This window comes from Hakea prostrata, chromosome 1, assembly GCF_041222555.1.
Source record: "Hakea prostrata isolate BN-2017 chromosome 1, UWA_Hpros_2, whole genome shotgun sequence".
NCBI lineage: Eukaryota > Viridiplantae > Streptophyta > Magnoliopsida > Proteales > Proteaceae > Hakea > Hakea prostrata.
Genome location: NC_142600.1, coordinates 22,804,837 through 22,823,366, shown reverse-complemented (window position 1 = coordinate 22,823,366; position 18,530 = coordinate 22,804,837). Strand labels below are relative to the sequence as shown.

Below are 18,530 nucleotides of genomic sequence, written 5' to 3'. Positions count from 1 at the left end.
TAATCAGCTTTCAACAAGATCTGATTTTCAGCAGCAGCAACAACCACTGAGCTAGAGATGAAGAAATTGAAGAGACCAAGAAAATTTTGTGAAAATAGAAGAAGCGAGAAGTTCGAGTGCAAAATATTGACTAAGTGATGAGATCGAGAGAGAGAGAGAGAGAGAGAAGGGTTTGTTTTGCTTAGCAAGATTGTGGACAGAAGCGAACCAGCGGTTTTAACTTCTTATAGCCACACTACCACAGAGAGAAGAGAGAGAGCGTGTGGCTTACACGTTCTGAGTTTCCACTTTTCTGGTATGTGTAATTTGAGTAAATAATGGAGGGTATATTTGTAAATAGGATCGACTACATTGGACTTTAAACCTTGTTGAGCTGTTAAGTGTTAACCATTCCTTAAGTTTGTTTTGGATTTCAAATACTAAAGTCATGAGATTACCAAAAAAAAAAAAATTTTTTTTTTTTTTTTTTTTTTTTTTTCATTCTCTTTTTTTTTTTTTTTTTTTTTTTATTTTTTTTTTTTTTATTGTTTTTTTTTTGATATTTTTTTTTATTATTTTTGGAATTAAGTATAAAAAAAAGGCTTGTTTGTTTTGGATTTCAAATACTAAAGTCATGAAAATTTCTTGTGAGAGAGAGAAGAAGATGCTAGCATATCCCACAATGGCTCCATGGTGGTTTAAAAACGTTTTTGTTCTTCAAGCAGACAAATTCTATTCTTAGACGAGTGAATTGTTCAATTGGTTAAGCACATGTCTTTGCAGTATTAATTTTGCAACTTCTTCTCAATGTGTCTCAGTCTTTTCTCATGTTTATAATATTTTTTTAATCATATGCACTTTACTAAATTATACAATTTACCTTCAATCATTTTTATTTAGCTGAGGCAAATTTCATGAAATTAGATCTAAACTAACAACGAATGATAAAAAAAAAAATTTAATAAATTAAAAAGTGAATGTCACGACTAAATTCAATTCAACATCAAAATCGATCAATCATCCATGAGGGCAAGAGAGAGTATACCAAAATAATTTGTCGCAATGACTTAAACACCCCTTGTCTCCAAAAGATACGGTCAAAGAACTAAAATGGTGAGTGTTGCAAAATATTGTGACGGTGACCTTTAATCCTTTATCTATCAAGTTTTATATCTAAGGCGTGTGATTACCGATATATCCCTCAAAAAAATTATATCTTAGATATCATTAAAAAAATATATATTATTTCTTGGAAAAGAAAAAATGTTATGAAAAGGGTGTGTCAGTTGTACAGCTCGGTTTCGTTTGACCGGTGGAGGTCCGTATCTCGTAAGAAATTAAAAGAACAGAAATTTATGACGTCATACACACGTGACAGCGCGATTTGTTTTTCAACCAAATCTAGCTTGGCTATTTATTTTATTTTTTAAATAACGGGTGCTTTTGTAAACACCGGGGTAGCCTTCGGGAATTTTATTCACTTCATTTTTTTATTGAGCTGGCGAGTTGATATTATAGTGGGAGGGAATATTATTAATATATGTGCTGTCGAATGAGTACGACCCTGAGACCTATCCCATGAAAGATTAGGTTGTTAACCGCTTAACTATCTTACAATTAACATTTTAGCTTGCGCGCACCACAACTACATCCTCAAGGCGCTCTTCATTTATGATAATGACAATTAATTTTCTTATAAATGAGTGACAAGTGTCCAAAAATAAGGATTGAGATGAATTTGAAATATAAAAAAAAAAATAAAAAAATAAATAAAAAAATTCTAAATTCAATTTTAACCTTTCCAAGTAATCCATTTGCACGTGTGTCAGTCATTCATAAGGTCAAAAATGAACAATATGGTCTTGACTTCTCATTTTTTGTCATGTGTTTTTTTTTTCACTTCTCCAAAATATCTAATTCTATAACTTAATCTTGGCTTGGAAGGCTCTGTCACTGCGAGAGTGCCAAATTGACCTATTTCCACTCCTTCTGGCTGTTGGGTATTTGTCCTGGACAGGTATTTATCTGAGTAATCGTATTAATTTATTACTATTATTATATAAAATTAAAATAAATAAAAAGGGACAAGATGAGAATTTGATGAATTTGGAAGTGGGAGACTAGTATATATGGTAAGAGGAAAGTCAAATCCTTGACCCCTTCACTAAAAAATATTAAGTCATTTTTAATTAAGTCAATTTTTTTTAATGGCTCGTTTGGATCAAGTCCTACACATCCTAATATTTGGAGTCAAATCTGAATCCTATGTATTATGTGGACCCTACATAAACCCTACCTTTTAAACATGATTTTTTTTTAATTAAATGTTATACATGAACGCAATATCATGGATAGTGTAGATCCATCCACAGATGAGAGCTTGAAAATTAAAACTCAAAACATCCTCAACAATTGCCAATTGTAAATGAGAACAGAAGAACCTGAATACCCTAATATTCAAAAGTAAAATACAAATGCCACATTGCTTCCATAAAATTAAATATCATTTAATTTATAATTTCTTGTCACTATTTTTCATTATGGAAAAACGTGGCACTAGATATACATGAGTTCATAAAAAAAAAATATTCATGAAAGGTAAGATGGTCATTTCACACCTTGTGCCTAACCGACTTAACCGTAAGTGAAGTGAACCATAATGCTCTACCTTTTTTTTTTCTTATTTATATTTTGCAGGTCAGAAATAGAAACGGAAGGTATATGCCATTTATCCCAAAAAATAAGAAAGAAAATTTATGTTTTTATTTGTATATATTTGTGGACACGTTTTCTCTGTTTATCCTTTACTTGTTTCTCTGGTATATGTATGGGGACACGTTTTATTAAATATTAAATACTTAAAGAAATACAACGTATAAGCATAACCCTATACATAGAGTAGAGAAAATACATACTTATACTCGTCTAACAAGACTACAACGTTTTCTTCTCGCCTTCCTCCATGTATTGACAATGGTAACGTGCGGAATGTAAGTCTGCTCATGGCCAGCACAGCACCTAATTAAATCCAATTCAGATTTCCATAGCAAACTAACCAATGTAAGTCTTTCTTCAAAGACTTATCTTCCAGAATGAAGCAGCAAGGATGAAGAAGCTTTAATGGCTTCTAAGTTATATTTATACCTTAGCATATAAGACTATAATCTAAGCACCAAAACATTTCCAAGTGCATATCTACATAGATACAAAAACTTCCAAAAAACAAAATAAGACAGGATCTTCTGAGTGAGTTCAGTTCTATCTGAAAAGCATTTTGAGATCCTCAAGCCTGGTAGTTCGTTCATCCTCGTCAGTGAGAGCTCCTGCTATCATCCGTTGCTTCCTTGCTTGGATATCTTGCATCCTCTCCTCCACTGTATCCTGCAACACACATCCTTCTACAGATTACTTCCAAGTTCAAACCCAATAGAAGTGAAGTCCTTGTACTTTTTACGTATTTGTTTTCCTTTGCTCACTCACTCAAATTTACTCGTTTTTATGGAGATCACTGGACATTGATAAGTTAGATAGGAAACCTGACCTTCACAATTAATCTTTTGACACGAACTCTTCGTTTTTGCCCAATCCTATGGATTCGCATTATGGCTTGTTCCTCTGATGCAGGATTCCACCATGGATCCTTCTCATTTCAAAGACATCAATCAGATGAATGAATTTTTTGTTGCATATTCTAAAATTTGAAATCATTAATTTACATGTCAGAGCGTGCAGAGGAAATAGTAGATGAAATTTACCATTATGAAAACATTAGATGCTGCAGTCAAATTTAAACCGACACCCCCAGCTCTCAATGACATCAACAACACCTGTAATTGGGATTGATTTGGAAGAACATTAATCAATTGTAAATCCACAAACATAGAAAGAAGTCAAAATGAGCAGTTAACATCAAGACTCGGAATGAATGTTCTGAGTTGTGAATATATATGAACTAGAAGAACATGTAAATAAAAACAATACATTTTTCTGTGATGCTTCAATTCAACATTATTAATTTGAAACCCTAGTGCATTAAGATTCCATAAGGTCTATATCTACTAAGAAAGCCACACACGGGTGTCAGATTAGAGCAAAAGTTGCAAGAGAATCCATATCAAATGCTTCTATTAGAAAAAACCAATGGTTGAAACAGTCAACATTTGTAAAGTTAAAGAGTAAGCTATAGATTTTCACCATTTTCTCTTTGGTCTCATTGAACTCCTTCAAGACCCTCTCTCTTTGCTTCTGATCCATTTTTCCATCAAATCTCAAGAATTGAATTTCTTTCTTCTCCAGAGGGTTCTGCAACAGGTCTAAAAATGAAGTCCACTGGCTAAAGATAATGCTCTTTTCACCAGAACCAGATAAAAGCTCCAAGCACTCAAGAAGCTTCAAAACCTTGCATGATTCCTTCTAGTTATCAATATCAATCCAAAATTGGTTGTTCAATGGGCATGCTATTAGGTCATTATTCTTCAGTGGTGTCCTACAAATTGGGCAGAGACCTCCTTCTGGGGTTGGCCAGCTCTTAAGCAAACACTCCCTGCACATCCGGTGTGCACATGGAATTATTACATGATCTTCTGGAAACTCTAGGCAGATTGGGCAGTCAGTTTCTTTGCCCTGACGAATATCCTCAACAACTTCTTCAACATAAGCTCGACTTGGAACTATCTGGTTCAGATTGGATGGATTAGAGTTGCCTTCAAGAAACCGCCTTGCAAGTCTGTCCAACTCTACATAGCGTTCAGTTTTGGTGTTGCATCGACTAAAATTGTCACAACAAAAAGGATCAATAGAAAGAAAAAAGGCCAAATGATTAATTATGACAACCACATTTTGAAAGGTCTTAGACTTTGAATCACCTCATGACAAGAAATGGGTGGTTGCAGCACTGCCTCAATCGGAGTAGAAGCTCAAGAATATTTGCAAAATTGTGGAGTGCCTTGCCTTGTTCAACTAACTTGTCAAATTGGACCTGATTTCATCATCACACCATAAATAGTAAGCTCCCAATAGTAAGAAACTCAGCAAATTAACCTAGCTTAAAGCTTAGCAACTAAGAAAAAACCACAAAAGAAGTCGTATGTCTAATTTTTTCTTCCAATGACTAGTGAGATTGTTCTACCAATTTCCATCAATAATGTCTATGAAGAAGATATAAACAGATGGTGAGTACGATAATGAACTTCCTCACGAATTTACCTTTGATCTCTTAAAGAGAGCATCATAGAAATCTCTTTCAACTTCAGATTGTACGCACACAACAGTTTTGATCTCAACAGGGGGGAGAACCAGAATGGGCTTGAATCATATGTAGCTATGTCATAAACATTATGAAAAAGGAAACATAATTTCTGGCACAATATTTTGGTGAGAAAAGAAAATGAACTGACCCACCTTCCATATTTGTCATTTGATTCCTTTGTTCTCCTCAGCATCAGTGGCCTAAGAATAGCCTTAATCAATCTCAGGCCCCTTTCATCGCCATTTTCATAAGGCTTTTGAATGAATTTATTCCACCTGATAAATAGGTAAATAGTGGAATAAGAACCAAAAGTTAACGTTAAAACTGAAGCTGGTACCATTAGTTGAAACAGGCATTGAAGTACCAACATCAGCAACTCCCAGACACCTCCCAAAAAATCACTAAAGTTATACACTATTAATCAATTGTCTGAAAATATACATTTTTACAAGTTCCATTGATGTATCAGTAGGATCATACCATTGCCAGTTGGACCATGGCTCAACATGCAAGAAACGCAAAAGACTGTATAGGTCTTCCAAACGGTTCTGCATCCATCAGTAAGAAGTTTCCTTAAGTTAACAATAGAATGCACATATTACTTGCCAATCTTCAAATTCACTAATAAAAAATAACCAGTCCATGAAATCATGAACTAAACAAAGCTAGTCATCATAAGCCAAATAAATGAAACAATTTCATCAAACAAGCAAGTTTTTTATTCCTAAGCCCTTGGCTTTTAGTAACCATTCTCCAGGGTGTAAAGCAACTATGAACCAAGCAGAGAAAAATACAACTAGAAGCAACACAAACCTGGAGAGGAGTTCCTGTAAGACACCACCTGCAATGAGAGGACAACGCAAAAGCTGCATGAGCAACCATGGCCTTTAACAATTTAATTGTGTGCGCTTCATCAAGCACCACCCTGAACCACTCTACTTGGTGGAGAATGCTTGAACCAGTATCCTGTTGTCAAGAGAGAAAATAATCTATTATAATGAATAAAAGAAGTCAATAGGATCATAAAGACAATAGTGGGAAGAGTGTGATGAGAACTCAGACAGTATTTCTTACTTGTTTGAAAGCAGCACTTAAGACACCATACGTCGTCAAAACCACATCTGGTTCTGAAAACACTCTGGGGTTACTACTTTTATCACCACCATAGTGGACAAAAATTGATATACTGCCCGCCTTTTAGTGGGCTTCAAGCTCATCCTGCAACATCATTCAAATGAAAAGAAATCATCCATAAAAGAAAACGCTAACAAATGTTAAAAGAAATCAGGAAGTAAAACTCACCCTCCACTGGCTTAACAACGCCATGGGACATTCAATAAGAGTGACCCCTTTTACTGTCGTCTTGATATTCCAATGAGAGTTGGACTTACGATCATATGGGACACCCCTGCCTAGCTTTGCAAGTATAAGAGCGATTGTCATCACAGTTTTCCCAAGACCCATTGCATCTGCTAAAATCTAACAGAAAGATATACTGTGTGATAAAGGAGCTCCACACTAAAAAGAAGATATGTATAGATTTCTTTCAGGCAAGGATTCACACTGAGATGGCCTAAGGGTTCAATAGAAACTCACTCCTCTGGCCATCTGCGTTGCCCTGGGGAATCGAGTAGTTGCTTCCCCTGTGGAGATGTTCACATAGATTGCAGGGGCCCTCCTGATCAAAGACATCATTCAGCACCAGCTATATTAACTTCAAAAATGAAACATGTCTACAGACTACAGATTAAAGGATGGTTCTGTTCTTTTGTAACTGCATACCTGTCACAAATACGATAAGCTACCCAGCATGGATGTAGTGTATTTGCTGCATCCACAGCATCTGAACCCTTCTCCGATTCTGTCATCCAGTAGAGAGCTTGTTTCTGATAAGGCTTTAAAACAGAATTGAGTGTGTTCGGGGGTTCCATCTCCTGAAAAATATTGAAAATCAGAGACCCAGTGTTGGATGATATATAGGTTATGTATAACAGAGGTTTATAATAAATATATAGAGAATCTTAAACACATTCTGTAACAGTACCTTCAAGTTGGATACATTAGCTGTACCAACCAGCTCATTCAACGCCGACTCTGAGATAGCCTGTTCATCGTTGTTTGGTACAGAAACTTGTTGGTTGTCCTTTCTTCTCTTAGTACTGGAAAAGCGAGCTGAACTACCCTATAATTTGCAAGAATGCATCTTTAGGATTTCGGACTAAGAAAAACAGCTTCAGTACGAGCTTCACAAAGGTTAATTAAATGCAAGTGAGTTTCATGTAAAATCATGTTCATTTACAACATGGATACTGAAGTGATCATGCAAGTACAAGTACAAAAATCAAAGCAGAAAATGGGCACTGACAGTTACTGGCTTTGCACAAATACATACAAACGAAGGAAAAAAAAACAACTACCATGTCACAACACATTTGACAAGAATGAATTGATAATTAAGGTAAGAATATGCCAGCCCTACATACTTTCAAGTTTAACTTGTGCTTTCGAGAATCCAGTTCCTCTGGTGTAAACTCTGCCTGATACAAGTGTATCATAAACAAAATATGAGTTCCAAGACATGGAAAAATGAATAAAGGACAGTTAACTTCTCAAGGGGAGAGAAAGCTGCAGACCTTCCGAAATGGTATGATATTTAGCAGTATAAACAAATGCGGGAGAGGCTGAGAAGTAGAGTATGGCATTGATGATTCAACCAAATTCCACGAAGTTGGGTCCCCCTCGCTGAAAATTGAATGATGCACATAAAAACTGCAAACCCAGGGGGAAAAGATACAATTTGGTATTTTCAGAAGTGTCCGTTCTAATAGAATCAAATCAGGTTATAGCTATATATATGCAGCAAGAGGAAACGAAAATGGAAAATAGGAGAACTTGCGTTTGTTAGTGAACATCACCTTAAGTATAGTGGGATTTCTTGCATCAGCGTAAGGACTGAAGGTGTGCCCACAAAACGGCCATAGTACTTTACCTTGTTAAAATTATTAGACGAAAAGATTGAAATATTAACATCAAGTGTTAGAAGAGAGCTAATATGAGAGTTAAATGTTGTGCCATCTCAATAATCCGTTGAACGTGATAGTTCACGTTCTTTGACAAAGAACGTTGAATGTTGAAATTTAACAAGATATCAGCTCAATAAAAACTAGAAGTATGATAAAGAATACCCAAATATTGAATAAAAGTGGAACTCAGAAATAGATCAAATCTGACAAATCAATAATGAAATTTACAGTTGGGCCGTGAACTGGATCCGAAGCGATGAATTCTTCAACATCAGAATCAGACCATGAGTGTATAGGCTTTTCACGTCTAACAAACTTGCTGTAGTTATCAAGGAAAGAAAATTTCTTGCCCTAGTAGCCTTTCCAACCTTCCCAGTGCCCTCGGAAAAATGAAGGCCATGAATCTACTGGTGAATTTGAGCCATCAACCATCAGTTAAATCCTTTTTTAGACCTCCTTGCCTCTTTTGGTTCTGTTATATTTATCTAAATCGTTGGGAAAGTGTGCTGCAAAAGAGGACGCAAAAATCAAATCCATCCAATTTAGGCAATTAGAACAAAAAATCTTGCTACGTTCACCGAAAAACCTAACCACGATTTCACTTAAACTATCCAACGTCAGACCAAGAACATAATGCATTAGTTGGAGGTCTAATAGATCTCTCTGTTCCATCAAAGGAGTTACTGTCACAAGCATACAAAACCCCATTCCCCCATACAGTTGCAGCTCTGCCTTCATCTCTCTGATTCCTCAGTTCATTTTTCTCCACCTGGTGATGTCAAAGTGAATATCAATAATTTCAAACTCCAGCCCCCCAATTTAAATGCCTCTAAGCTATAAGTAAAAGCCATACATGTAACAAATTCCATAATAGAAAACAATAGCAATATATGAGAAATCTAATAACATGAATCAAGTTGTTCTGCTCCATGGGTCTAGTAGGACAGAAGCTGCTACACCAATGCTTTATCAAAAGAGTAACCCACAGAAGAAATGGCATTGATTGGAAAAGAGGCCAAGATCTTGCCAATAAGAATCCTTGAACTGCAGCATTACCTGTTTCCTTCAACTACCATTTATATGCAAGATTATTGACGGTACTCAGATGCCCGAAACTGTAATTCTATGGATGCCTGCATCCCAAGCATAAAACAAAATTTGGGTTTTGGGGGTGTGGGCTAGTGAATTCAATTGGAGGAAGATGAAGGCTTGAAGTGCCCCATTCAGACATTTCTAAGCAAACAATAGGAAAGCATACCCATTGGGCTGTCTGCGTGAGAATTTTCAGCTGATGGTAGAACTCCCAGTCCTTGAACCTCAAGTTGGTAATCCTATAAATGATATTGTTTTAAAATAAATTATGTCCAACAAGAAACTTCATAAATAAATTGATAACATCCACCATTCCATTAAGGAAGACAGTTCATAGATAGATAGAAAAGAATAGTGCCTAAAAGATAGTTACGATATCGTGAAATACAACTAAGATACATGAATAGTGCATGTTTGTCGACAGTTTACACAGTTGCAATACATTATTAATGATTTTACCATATGGAAAAATATAGTGCTATGATCAGCAGCAAAACTGAGACAGAACTTCCAACCCATACTTAGCTCACAGTTGGTGAAGTCTGCCTGAAATCCAACAGCCACTCCTTCACCCACCACCTTGCCCATTGGACTGGCATATAGTAGGCATATCAAAAAGTTTCTTTGGCCTTCTTTAGGTGGCCTAACAATCTCAAAACCCCAGAAACTTAGGTCAGCAGTTGAATAAGATAAATGGTGTTGATTTGTGATGTATATAAGAGCCAGACATACCTTTGGACATACAAAGTAATAGAAACTCTTAAAAGAGGCAGGGGAGTTCAAGTAAAGAATAAACATAACCAAATGTAATACCTCCGGCTATTAAAAAAAATAATGTTTAGAAATACCTGTGGAGAAACTTTGACAGAGCTAGCTACAATGGCTTCCAACATGCACAGCCATGGAAATTTCCAAATAGCTCAAAACTCAATCTGCTTGAAAACCAATAAATTAAGCTCAAATGCCATTAAAGTTTCTTAAATCATGATGCTAGAAGAAATTTACACAGTTAATAAAAAAGAAACAGTATTAAATGAAAATTTGACAGAGGAAGTTCAAATCTGAGAGCAAGATCACATTTGCCCATACTATCAGTTGCCACCATGGGTAATTTCTACAGAGATGCTTGTCTGCCACTCCATTCCAAGTCTAACACCCATCTCTCACCCTCAACTCTTCAAATATCAACTTATGAGTTGTGATTTCTAAACACTGAGTTGCGGAGGGAGATGGCAACATAAAGGCAAACAAGGTTTTGGGACTTTTGGCTCATGGATGGGGAAGGAGAAAGAACAGGATAATGCTATGTTTTTTGTTCAAAAAGACCACTTTGTCCTCGATAAGGCTGCATCCTCCATCTTCTAAGAAAGAACACAAATTTGGTGTTTCCTCTATGGGGATCAGAAGTATGCTAAAAATCCAATTCATTCCAAAAAACATAAAAATAGTCTGATGCATGATTTGGGCTGTATCTGTTCCAAAAGTGGAAGAACACACCAGAAACGTTCAAGAAGAAGGTAATCATATAACCTCTTATGTCCAAAAAAGTTGGTCTCTTATGTCCCTTTTCTAATTCTTTTCTTGAAGTGGGAGGTACATGGTACTTATCAACGTTGGGCAACATTTTTTCTGGTAAAAGCATGGCTGGGCAACATACATAAGGATACATGGCTCAAAATAGGCAAATCTCTTTAAAAAGGATAAATATAAAATAGTATGATATGCATACTGTGCAGCTACCTCTTTATCCAGTCAGGAGGTACCATATTATGCTTACCTTGCATGAAGTTTTAGCAAATTGAAGGGGAACAAATTCTGCTTCAAGCCGATAGCTGAAAAACCAACAAAAGAAAATCAACAGATGCAAACCATAACCTTGGAAGAGATATGTAAAATTGGAATACTTAGTACCTGTTTGTGGGTACAGAGTACACAGAAGTACTGGATCTCCACTGCAAGGTGAAATTTAATGTGCAATTCTTGGTTTTACCTTCATCACCTGCCTGTATCTATGGCTGATCCCGTCTTCAATCTTCCTCCGAATTTCATCTGGCAAGCCAGCCTCACCTTTTGAACTTAGTAAATCACAAACAAATGTTTAGTGAAGCATTTCTGCTTCACTTAAACAAATGCAAGAACAACCTAACCCACCAGCATATCAAATTCGAAATCAAAAGAGATATGAAAGGAACAGAATATGATGAATCAGTACTCGTTTCATCAATTTACCATTTCCTAAATAGATTAATCAATATGTTAAGCTAGTAAAACAGAGGTTTTGAAAGGATATCCGTAATAGAGCATAGGATAGAAATGTAATCGATTAAACTCATAAACAAAAACTTAGGTTAATGATCTGAACAGAGAAGACTACCTCAACTCGCAACTGGTCGCGCAATCCTCGTCTGAGTCGTCTCTCTCAACTCTCAATTTTTGATCGCTCTAATGGCTGAAAATGCTACTTTTATGATTTTCTCATTTGTTTAAAGGCTGAAAAGATGTTATTGGGCGCGTTCCTCGTAGACCTCCTACTCTGAGTACTTGATGGGGTTGGAGTCGCATCCATGGCACCAAATCGAGAGGGCAGTGGAGAAGGTGTGAGAGATGCACGTCTTCGCCTTCTGCCATTAGAGTTGCCCCCGGAGATGAGAAGTTGTTACCATTTGGACTTCAGTATGAATCTCCAATGTGGTTGGGAATTGTTTCAACCATTATTTCATAGACTTTATTAGTTATTATTAGTTAGGAAATATATGTGCCTAATTAATTTGTTTAATTGACGATTATAGACATCATTTATTAGTAGTACAAATGTCTAATTCATTGAATATACAAGGGTATTGGAGGCAAACGAAATGTAGCCATGTTCCTTGAGTTCATACTTTTATAATAGTAGTATGATATGATATGATATGATATGATATGATATGATATATACATGCCTATGTCTGTTAGTTATAATTAACATCTTCCTTTGTATCATTTGATACATGTGGATTGTGGATAACTATTTTATCTAAACAGTACTCACCCCTGGCTCAAAAAAGAATTGAACTCTTGACTTTATACTATGAGGTTCTAGTTGAACAAATACACTTGGTCTCTCAGAGATTTTTTTTTCTTCTGTTCCTATTCTTTTTTTCTCCATGTATAGGTTCGACATCAAAACACGAATAATGTACTCCATTGATTCGTTTTGAAATTAGCTGGTCCCCGATGTCAATTTAAGATTTTGTTAACTAATGCGACTAGGCCCAAAATTCAAACTCTTGAAACACCTCTCCTTTCCCAAAGCTTACCCCATATGTGCATTGAAAACTCCATGCTATCGCAGAAGAGTGATTAATATGTTAATACCACAGTGGAAAAATTCTGAGTGTCACCATATTTTTACATAGATGTTTTATGTTCTTGCATTCATCACAACAGGCTATAGATCAAGTTTCCGGCCAAGTAATTTCTCAAGCCTTCAAATTTATGGTGCTGTAATAATAAATAGTAGAAAATGAGTTAGAGCTTCACTTTGCCAAGTTGAATGATGCCTTAAGCCAAACCAATCTTGGCAACTCTGGGAAAGATGAGCCAAGTTGAGCAAACAAAGGGATCACCCAGCCCTGGTCAATCAAGTTCTAACCATAGCCAGAAGACCACAGATGGTTGCCAAGAACCTGCTTTAAGCCAAACTAGAATCTCAAGCATAATACAAGAGGATTGTCCTTTATGCTGCAAACAGCATATTTTACTTATTTATTTTTGCTCAAAACAATGTATTTATTATCATTCTCTTACTCCGCTACAAACATTGCAAATATTCTCCAACGCTGGAGAACCAAAATCTATGTTCATGGAGCAAAGCAAAATTGATTTCAAAAGAAACTCTATATTTGCATTGAAAAATTCAAGTACAAGTCCTACTTTGCCATTAGTATTGCTAGAGGACTTCCCTATTATAGTAGGCTTTGCCTTATAAAAAATAGAGCCAAAGGAGGAATAATTAAGTGAATACTAATCCTCGTTAGCAAGCCTACTCAGGAGGGAATCAACATCCGGGGTAACAATGGCACGCTTGTCAAGCAACCCAAGACAGTCACAACGTTTCTCTTCAGTATTGACCGCCACAACATCCTGAGAAAAAGCACAATCTGAACCTGGTGAAACCTACACAAGCCACAACTAGTTAGGCACACCTTAGAAAAGCTGGTACATCATAAATTAGTGAATTACAAAATGCTCATTGACTTTGTTAGTGTATTGCTTAGATTTTCTTGTATGCAAGTATGTTTAGTAGCTTAGAATTCTCCTGTATAATATGGCTTAGTATGATGAAGTGCTCTAAGGACTGTAAGATAGAGTTGCACTTTCTGCACTGTGGGTGTTTTCTCTTTTACTCATATTATAAACAAGAATTTCTTGTTTTGGTCCCCTTTGGATTGATGGACAGGGGTTGCACCATTCCTTGAACAACTCATGGATCATGGTCCCCTTCCTAAAAAGTTGAATTTCCTTGCTAATTAGACTTTAGAGAAGCCCTTTCCAATCTATATTCATAGTAACAGCTTATATATCAATCATTAGTAACCAATCTCGAGTGTCCAACCAATCACTGATATTTGAGACATGAGAATTAACATATCTGTGTACGAAGTCAATTTTACATACACACAGTAAGGCACATTCATTTGATCTTTTATACCAAAACACAGGAGAGCAGTTTTTAGGAAGAAATCCAAAAAGGCAGAAGTCTCCCTCCATACATTAGGTTCCTTCTAGTGCATAGGCAACATATTGATAATATATGTATCCATCATCCAAGAGTAAAAAGGTAGAGTCTTTATGTTTGTTTAAATTCTTGAAGATTGCTTAATTTGGGGAGGAAAAAAAAAGAGAGATGCAAAAGTGTGGCTTCAAATGAATAATTGTGGCATATACTCACATCATAGAGGGTATCTCCAAGCTTTAGCTTGACAGCGCCACTTTTATAAACTACAAGTTTACCCATTAGACCAGCTTTTAAATGTTCAAAGCTACAGCCTTTCTCTGACAAACCAATATTACTGGATGGTCCTACAGTTCCAGTTGCCTCATTGCTATCAGTCTCGGCAGCTGCTGATCGCTTTACCAAAGGCAATGATTTAGGCAATTGAAAAAATATCATTTTTTGTTCTTTTTGTTCTTCCTGTCAAGAACCACAAGCAGGTGTTAAGAGAATCTGTGTTCAGCTGGGTATGTATTGTTTCATCCTGAATTAATCAAGCTACAAACCATTAACCCAAGCTCTTTAGCTGAATTTGTAGATTTCTCAATAAAAGTTGAGTTTGTAGAAGCCTCCCCAAATTCCTGCTCATCAAGTAACACTGGAACAAAATGGATCAAGTTCTATGCAAATTCATCAATCATAGAAATAAGCTTCCTTCTGCATGCTGAACATGCCATGCCATTTTTGGATAGCATGTGTTCTAACACTTCTAAAGTAAATACATTTCATTCAAGATACACCTTTATACCTACCTGGATTTCCTGAGTACGGTCTCCTCAGAGGAAGGCTGAGAGGATAGTAGGAATAGTAATTCTGCAGTTTCATAGTAGAAACATAAGTAAAAAAATTGAATTGGGAGAGATTTCTTATATAATCTTCTCCTCCTCTCTAGCGTATGAAATGTCGTGATCTATCGAAATATATGTCAAAATTTTACTTACCCAAGGCTCTTTGTATTCTTTCTCAAAGTGGCTTGGCATGCTAGCACCATCTGCAAAAACAAGATGTCAAGGTTATATGCATTTAAATGGCAGGGTTGGACAGTCAGATTCCAAGATTGCAAAGGAGGGGCCATCAGAAAAAGAACCTTGAGATCTATTAGGACTGGCACCTTTGGGAGGGCCATATGACCTGATGAAGTTTGTTGCTTTTCCATGACCAAATGCAACTTGCACAGGTGCCGCTGCATGTTCAGAAAGACAAAAACAAATCACAAAAACTGATGAATCAAGATGCTGCTGTATAAGCTAACCGATAAAAATCTTTATATTTTGGATAAACCCAATTAATACTGCTAACCAAATAACCCGACATCCTATGCTAATCATATTTGGCGTCTAGGCATTATGGTCAACCTGGGCACCTTTGGGCACTTGGATGGTTGTTTGCATAATTGGTGTCGATTGGTATTTTAACTCTCTCTAGTGCCTTGGTTTGCCTAAGCACCATGACAACTACGGTGCTAAGATCCAACTAACCTACTTGAACAGAACTCTTCCATTCCATGTACCCATACCATCCACCAAGGTTTCTCACTGGACCCATCATTCCAGCCCCTGATGTTCTGTTTAATTTCTCCCAAGTTAATATATCAAATGCTACTTTTTAGTCCCAACACATAAAGCATCACATTCTCTCAATCGGCTAAGAAAAATAAACAATTCAATCGTTTTCAAACTCTATGCTAAACCTCAATTACCCTCGTTGTCTATCTTTTGACTAATGAGTCAACAATTAAAGAAAATCTCAACCAATCATTAAACTGGAACTCTTAAATCAAATAAGTGGCTCACCTCATTTCAAACAATTTCTTATTCGACCAGTAAATAATACAATTAGCACAATTTATTCCAACAAGCAACCAATTTTATTTGACTATATTGGAAATACTTATTCTGTCTCATTAGTATCATTGATTTCGTTAGGACATATGGAATAGGTTTTATAACTTCATCCTAGTGGGCAAAAACTAAACACTAAAGGCATGAGTATGGTGAGAAAAAGGAGAATGTTGGGAGAAAAAAAAACAGTGAAAATTCAAGTTTTTGTCAAGAAACATAGTCACTGTTGATTGCGGAAAATCATTCGTAATATGATAAGATTCGACGTCCTTCGTAACTGAGAATTGCATCATTCTCTACAATACATGCACTTTTTTCTGTAGTGTTGTTTATCACTTAAGCCACCAATAGAAACAACTACTAAATGTTCTGATGCACCAATTGGATAGAATGCAGAAGAAAGAGACAACAACTAGAAATAAAAAATTGTAATCTGAGTTGAAAGTAATATAAAATGTCAAAAGATAGTTATACTTACATTTCTTTTCAAATTTAGGATTTCCCTTAGCAGCATTTTCCTATAGATGCAGACCAGCAGTTCAAATCAACAAGGAGTAAGGAACAAACAGCCCCTCAGAGGAAGTATTAGGGCTGTCAATGATAAAGGACACAGTAAGTGTAAGGGAAACAAAGTACATTGATACGCTGCAGCAATTCCCTGGCCTTGACATCTTCATTCTCAATCTCACTAGTAAGAAAACAAGTCAGGGAGGAAGAAGAAGATTAACAAGATGTTCCAATAAATTCTAGCAATTGAATATAGGTACGGGGAGCGCGGGGGGAGGGAAGAATATTACTTCTTGATTTCAACAAGTTTGGATTCTCTGCGAGGAGGAACTTTTGGCTTAAATTTCACCTGTAGAAGCTCAATGAAAAAAAACCAGAATGAAGTGAATCTATTAATTTTAACCACAACTGAATGAAACAAGAGTATAAAAGTTGCACCTTCCTGGGAGCAATAGATGGATTGGTTGTGGGTTCTGGCTCCATTTTTGTACCCTTTCTGATAGTGTTATTCCTACGTTGACACTGAGAGGGGAGTGAATCAATATCTTCAAAAAATTATGTTGATGTGATTCTTCTTTAATCTCAAAACAAGATTGATCAATTGAATCACACGGACAAGTCAACCACACACCCCAATGTGGCTGGGTCTATCAAACAGTGTACCACCACTCTGCAATCAAAATACTCTAATATGTGTAACAAAGAAAAATAAACCAAAGACACAATGAACGCCCCAGGTGGTTCGACCAAGCTGCCTACGTCCATTGAGTAATACCCTACCCAGGATTTCGTATATTACTCAATACACTCCTCAATATTTTGACTGCTAAGATAGTCCAGGAACATCAATCACTACTTCAGTCTAAAATGCAACTCAAACAACGGCAACAACCCCAATCCCTTGACAAGCACCAACTTGACCGGTTATAATGTAAAACAATTATTCAAATTCCCCAAATTACATCCATGATGTAGGTTTTTCATCAATAAACATAACCTAGAAGAATAATTGACAAGAACTTATGAATACTAGTTACCTCAACCTATGTAAGATGCACGGGTAACCAGACTTGGTTTCTTCAAACTCCAATTCTTCCTCTTTCTTTGTCTGTCCCTCTCTGTCTTTCAGCAATGGAACTCAATTGCGACTAGGATTTGTTGGCTTTCAGAATCACAAAACAAATTTTGATCAATCCAAAATTATGTTTTAAAAATAAAATACTTGGAAAAGTTTATGAGATTCATTATGCCTAACTTAATCATGCGATTAACAATTCGGTAACTGAACTGAATCACAGTTACGATTGTGTTGTCTTATTTCATTAAACTTGAAAATCACAGTAACTTAACAATGGTGTGAAAAGACGGATAGAAGGATATGCAAATATTCAAGAAGCAGAGTAACCGCAACTACAAAACGGAGACAGAGAGAATGTAAGAGAATGATCAACTTACCGAGACACCACGAAGCTTCGTTTGGGTTTTCACACGAACGAACGAACGAACGAACAGGTATACCACGTATCAGCCCCGCGTGCCGTAGAGCTTGTTCGTTTCTACTTGACGGTTGGATCGAATCAGAGTCAAACTGTTTTTTTGGAGAGGAAACCTTTCCCTTATTTATTAGCCGGAGTACAAGTGTTCCTCTTGATTTTTAGTAAAGGCGGGATGTTTTGTAATTAAGATGGGAAAGAAACTGCCCAAAAAACCCTAACAAGTAACCACCTAAAACCCTAGTGTTTATTATACCCAAAAAAAAAAAAAAAAAAAAAAAAAACCTAGTGATTTAACCATAAAAGAAGAAAAAAAATTGAAACAAAACCTTAGTTCAAAATTTTTTTTTGGGTAAATAAAAGCGGACACAGTAGTAGCGCCCTTGCTCCCGCACTAGGCAATGTTCGGATTTTCGAGTTTGACCTATGCAAGTATTAACCTTATGAACTATCAACTTCGAACCTAGGATACAGGAGCTACCAAACCACTTGAAAGTGAGCTTAAGACCACTAGACTACCACTTCCGGTGGTCCTAACTCCAGATCTTGAGATCCGATCAACCACATTACCTTGTAAGGTTTTATATCCAA

At 36.3% G+C, this 18,530-nt stretch overlaps 2 protein-coding genes across 2 annotated transcripts; both read right to left on the bottom strand.

Annotated features, from left to right (window-relative positions):
* Positions 1 to 2,647: 2,647 nt before the first annotated feature.
* On the bottom strand, positions 2,648 to 11,391 carry LOC149028326 (DNA repair protein RAD5B-like). The gene is given in 21 exon segments (XM_089150998.1): positions 2,648 to 3,360; positions 3,521 to 3,619; positions 3,735 to 3,806; positions 4,174 to 4,747; positions 4,845 to 4,957; positions 5,185 to 5,283; positions 5,376 to 5,502; positions 5,708 to 5,775; positions 6,041 to 6,193; positions 6,302 to 6,445; positions 6,530 to 6,706; positions 6,824 to 6,905; positions 7,010 to 7,161; positions 7,272 to 7,409; positions 7,711 to 7,764; positions 7,861 to 7,996; positions 8,143 to 8,216; positions 8,479 to 8,601; positions 8,867 to 9,019; positions 11,120 to 11,174; positions 11,342 to 11,391. Coding segments are annotated over 21 exon segments (2,766 nt in total). The 3' UTR covers positions 2,648 to 3,237.
* On the bottom strand, positions 8,167 to 18,140 carry LOC149028325 (uncharacterized). Its single transcript, XM_089135869.1, has 14 exons — positions 17,902 to 18,140; positions 17,484 to 17,608; positions 16,885 to 16,968; positions 16,737 to 16,795; positions 16,576 to 16,627; positions 16,418 to 16,457; positions 15,186 to 15,281; positions 15,040 to 15,089; positions 14,851 to 14,911; positions 14,605 to 14,696; positions 14,276 to 14,518; positions 11,254 to 13,500; positions 11,120 to 11,174; positions 8,167 to 10,274 (listed from the first exon to the last, which is right to left on the bottom strand). Exons 3-12 carry the CDS (start codon positions 16,927 to 16,929, stop codon positions 13,348 to 13,350), a joined length of 891 nt encoding a protein of 296 aa, XP_088991995.1. The 5' UTR covers positions 16,930 to 16,968; positions 17,484 to 17,608; positions 17,902 to 18,140; the 3' UTR covers positions 8,167 to 10,274; positions 11,120 to 11,174; positions 11,254 to 13,347.
* Positions 18,141 to 18,530: the final 390 nt, after the last annotated feature.

Coding starts and splice junctions, on each gene's coding strand:
- LOC149028325 (XM_089135869.1), bottom strand. CDS start 16,929: ATGGAGCCAGAACCCACAACCAATCCATCTATTGCTCCCAGGAAG. Junction 16,796..16,884: donor CATCTATTGCTCCCAGGAAG/GTGCAACTTTTA, acceptor GAGCTTCTACAG/GTGAAATTTAAGCCAAAAGT. Junction 15,090..15,185: donor CAGTCCTAATAGATCTCAAG/GTTCTTTTTCTG, acceptor TTGTTTTTGCAG/ATGGTGCTAGCATGCCAAGC.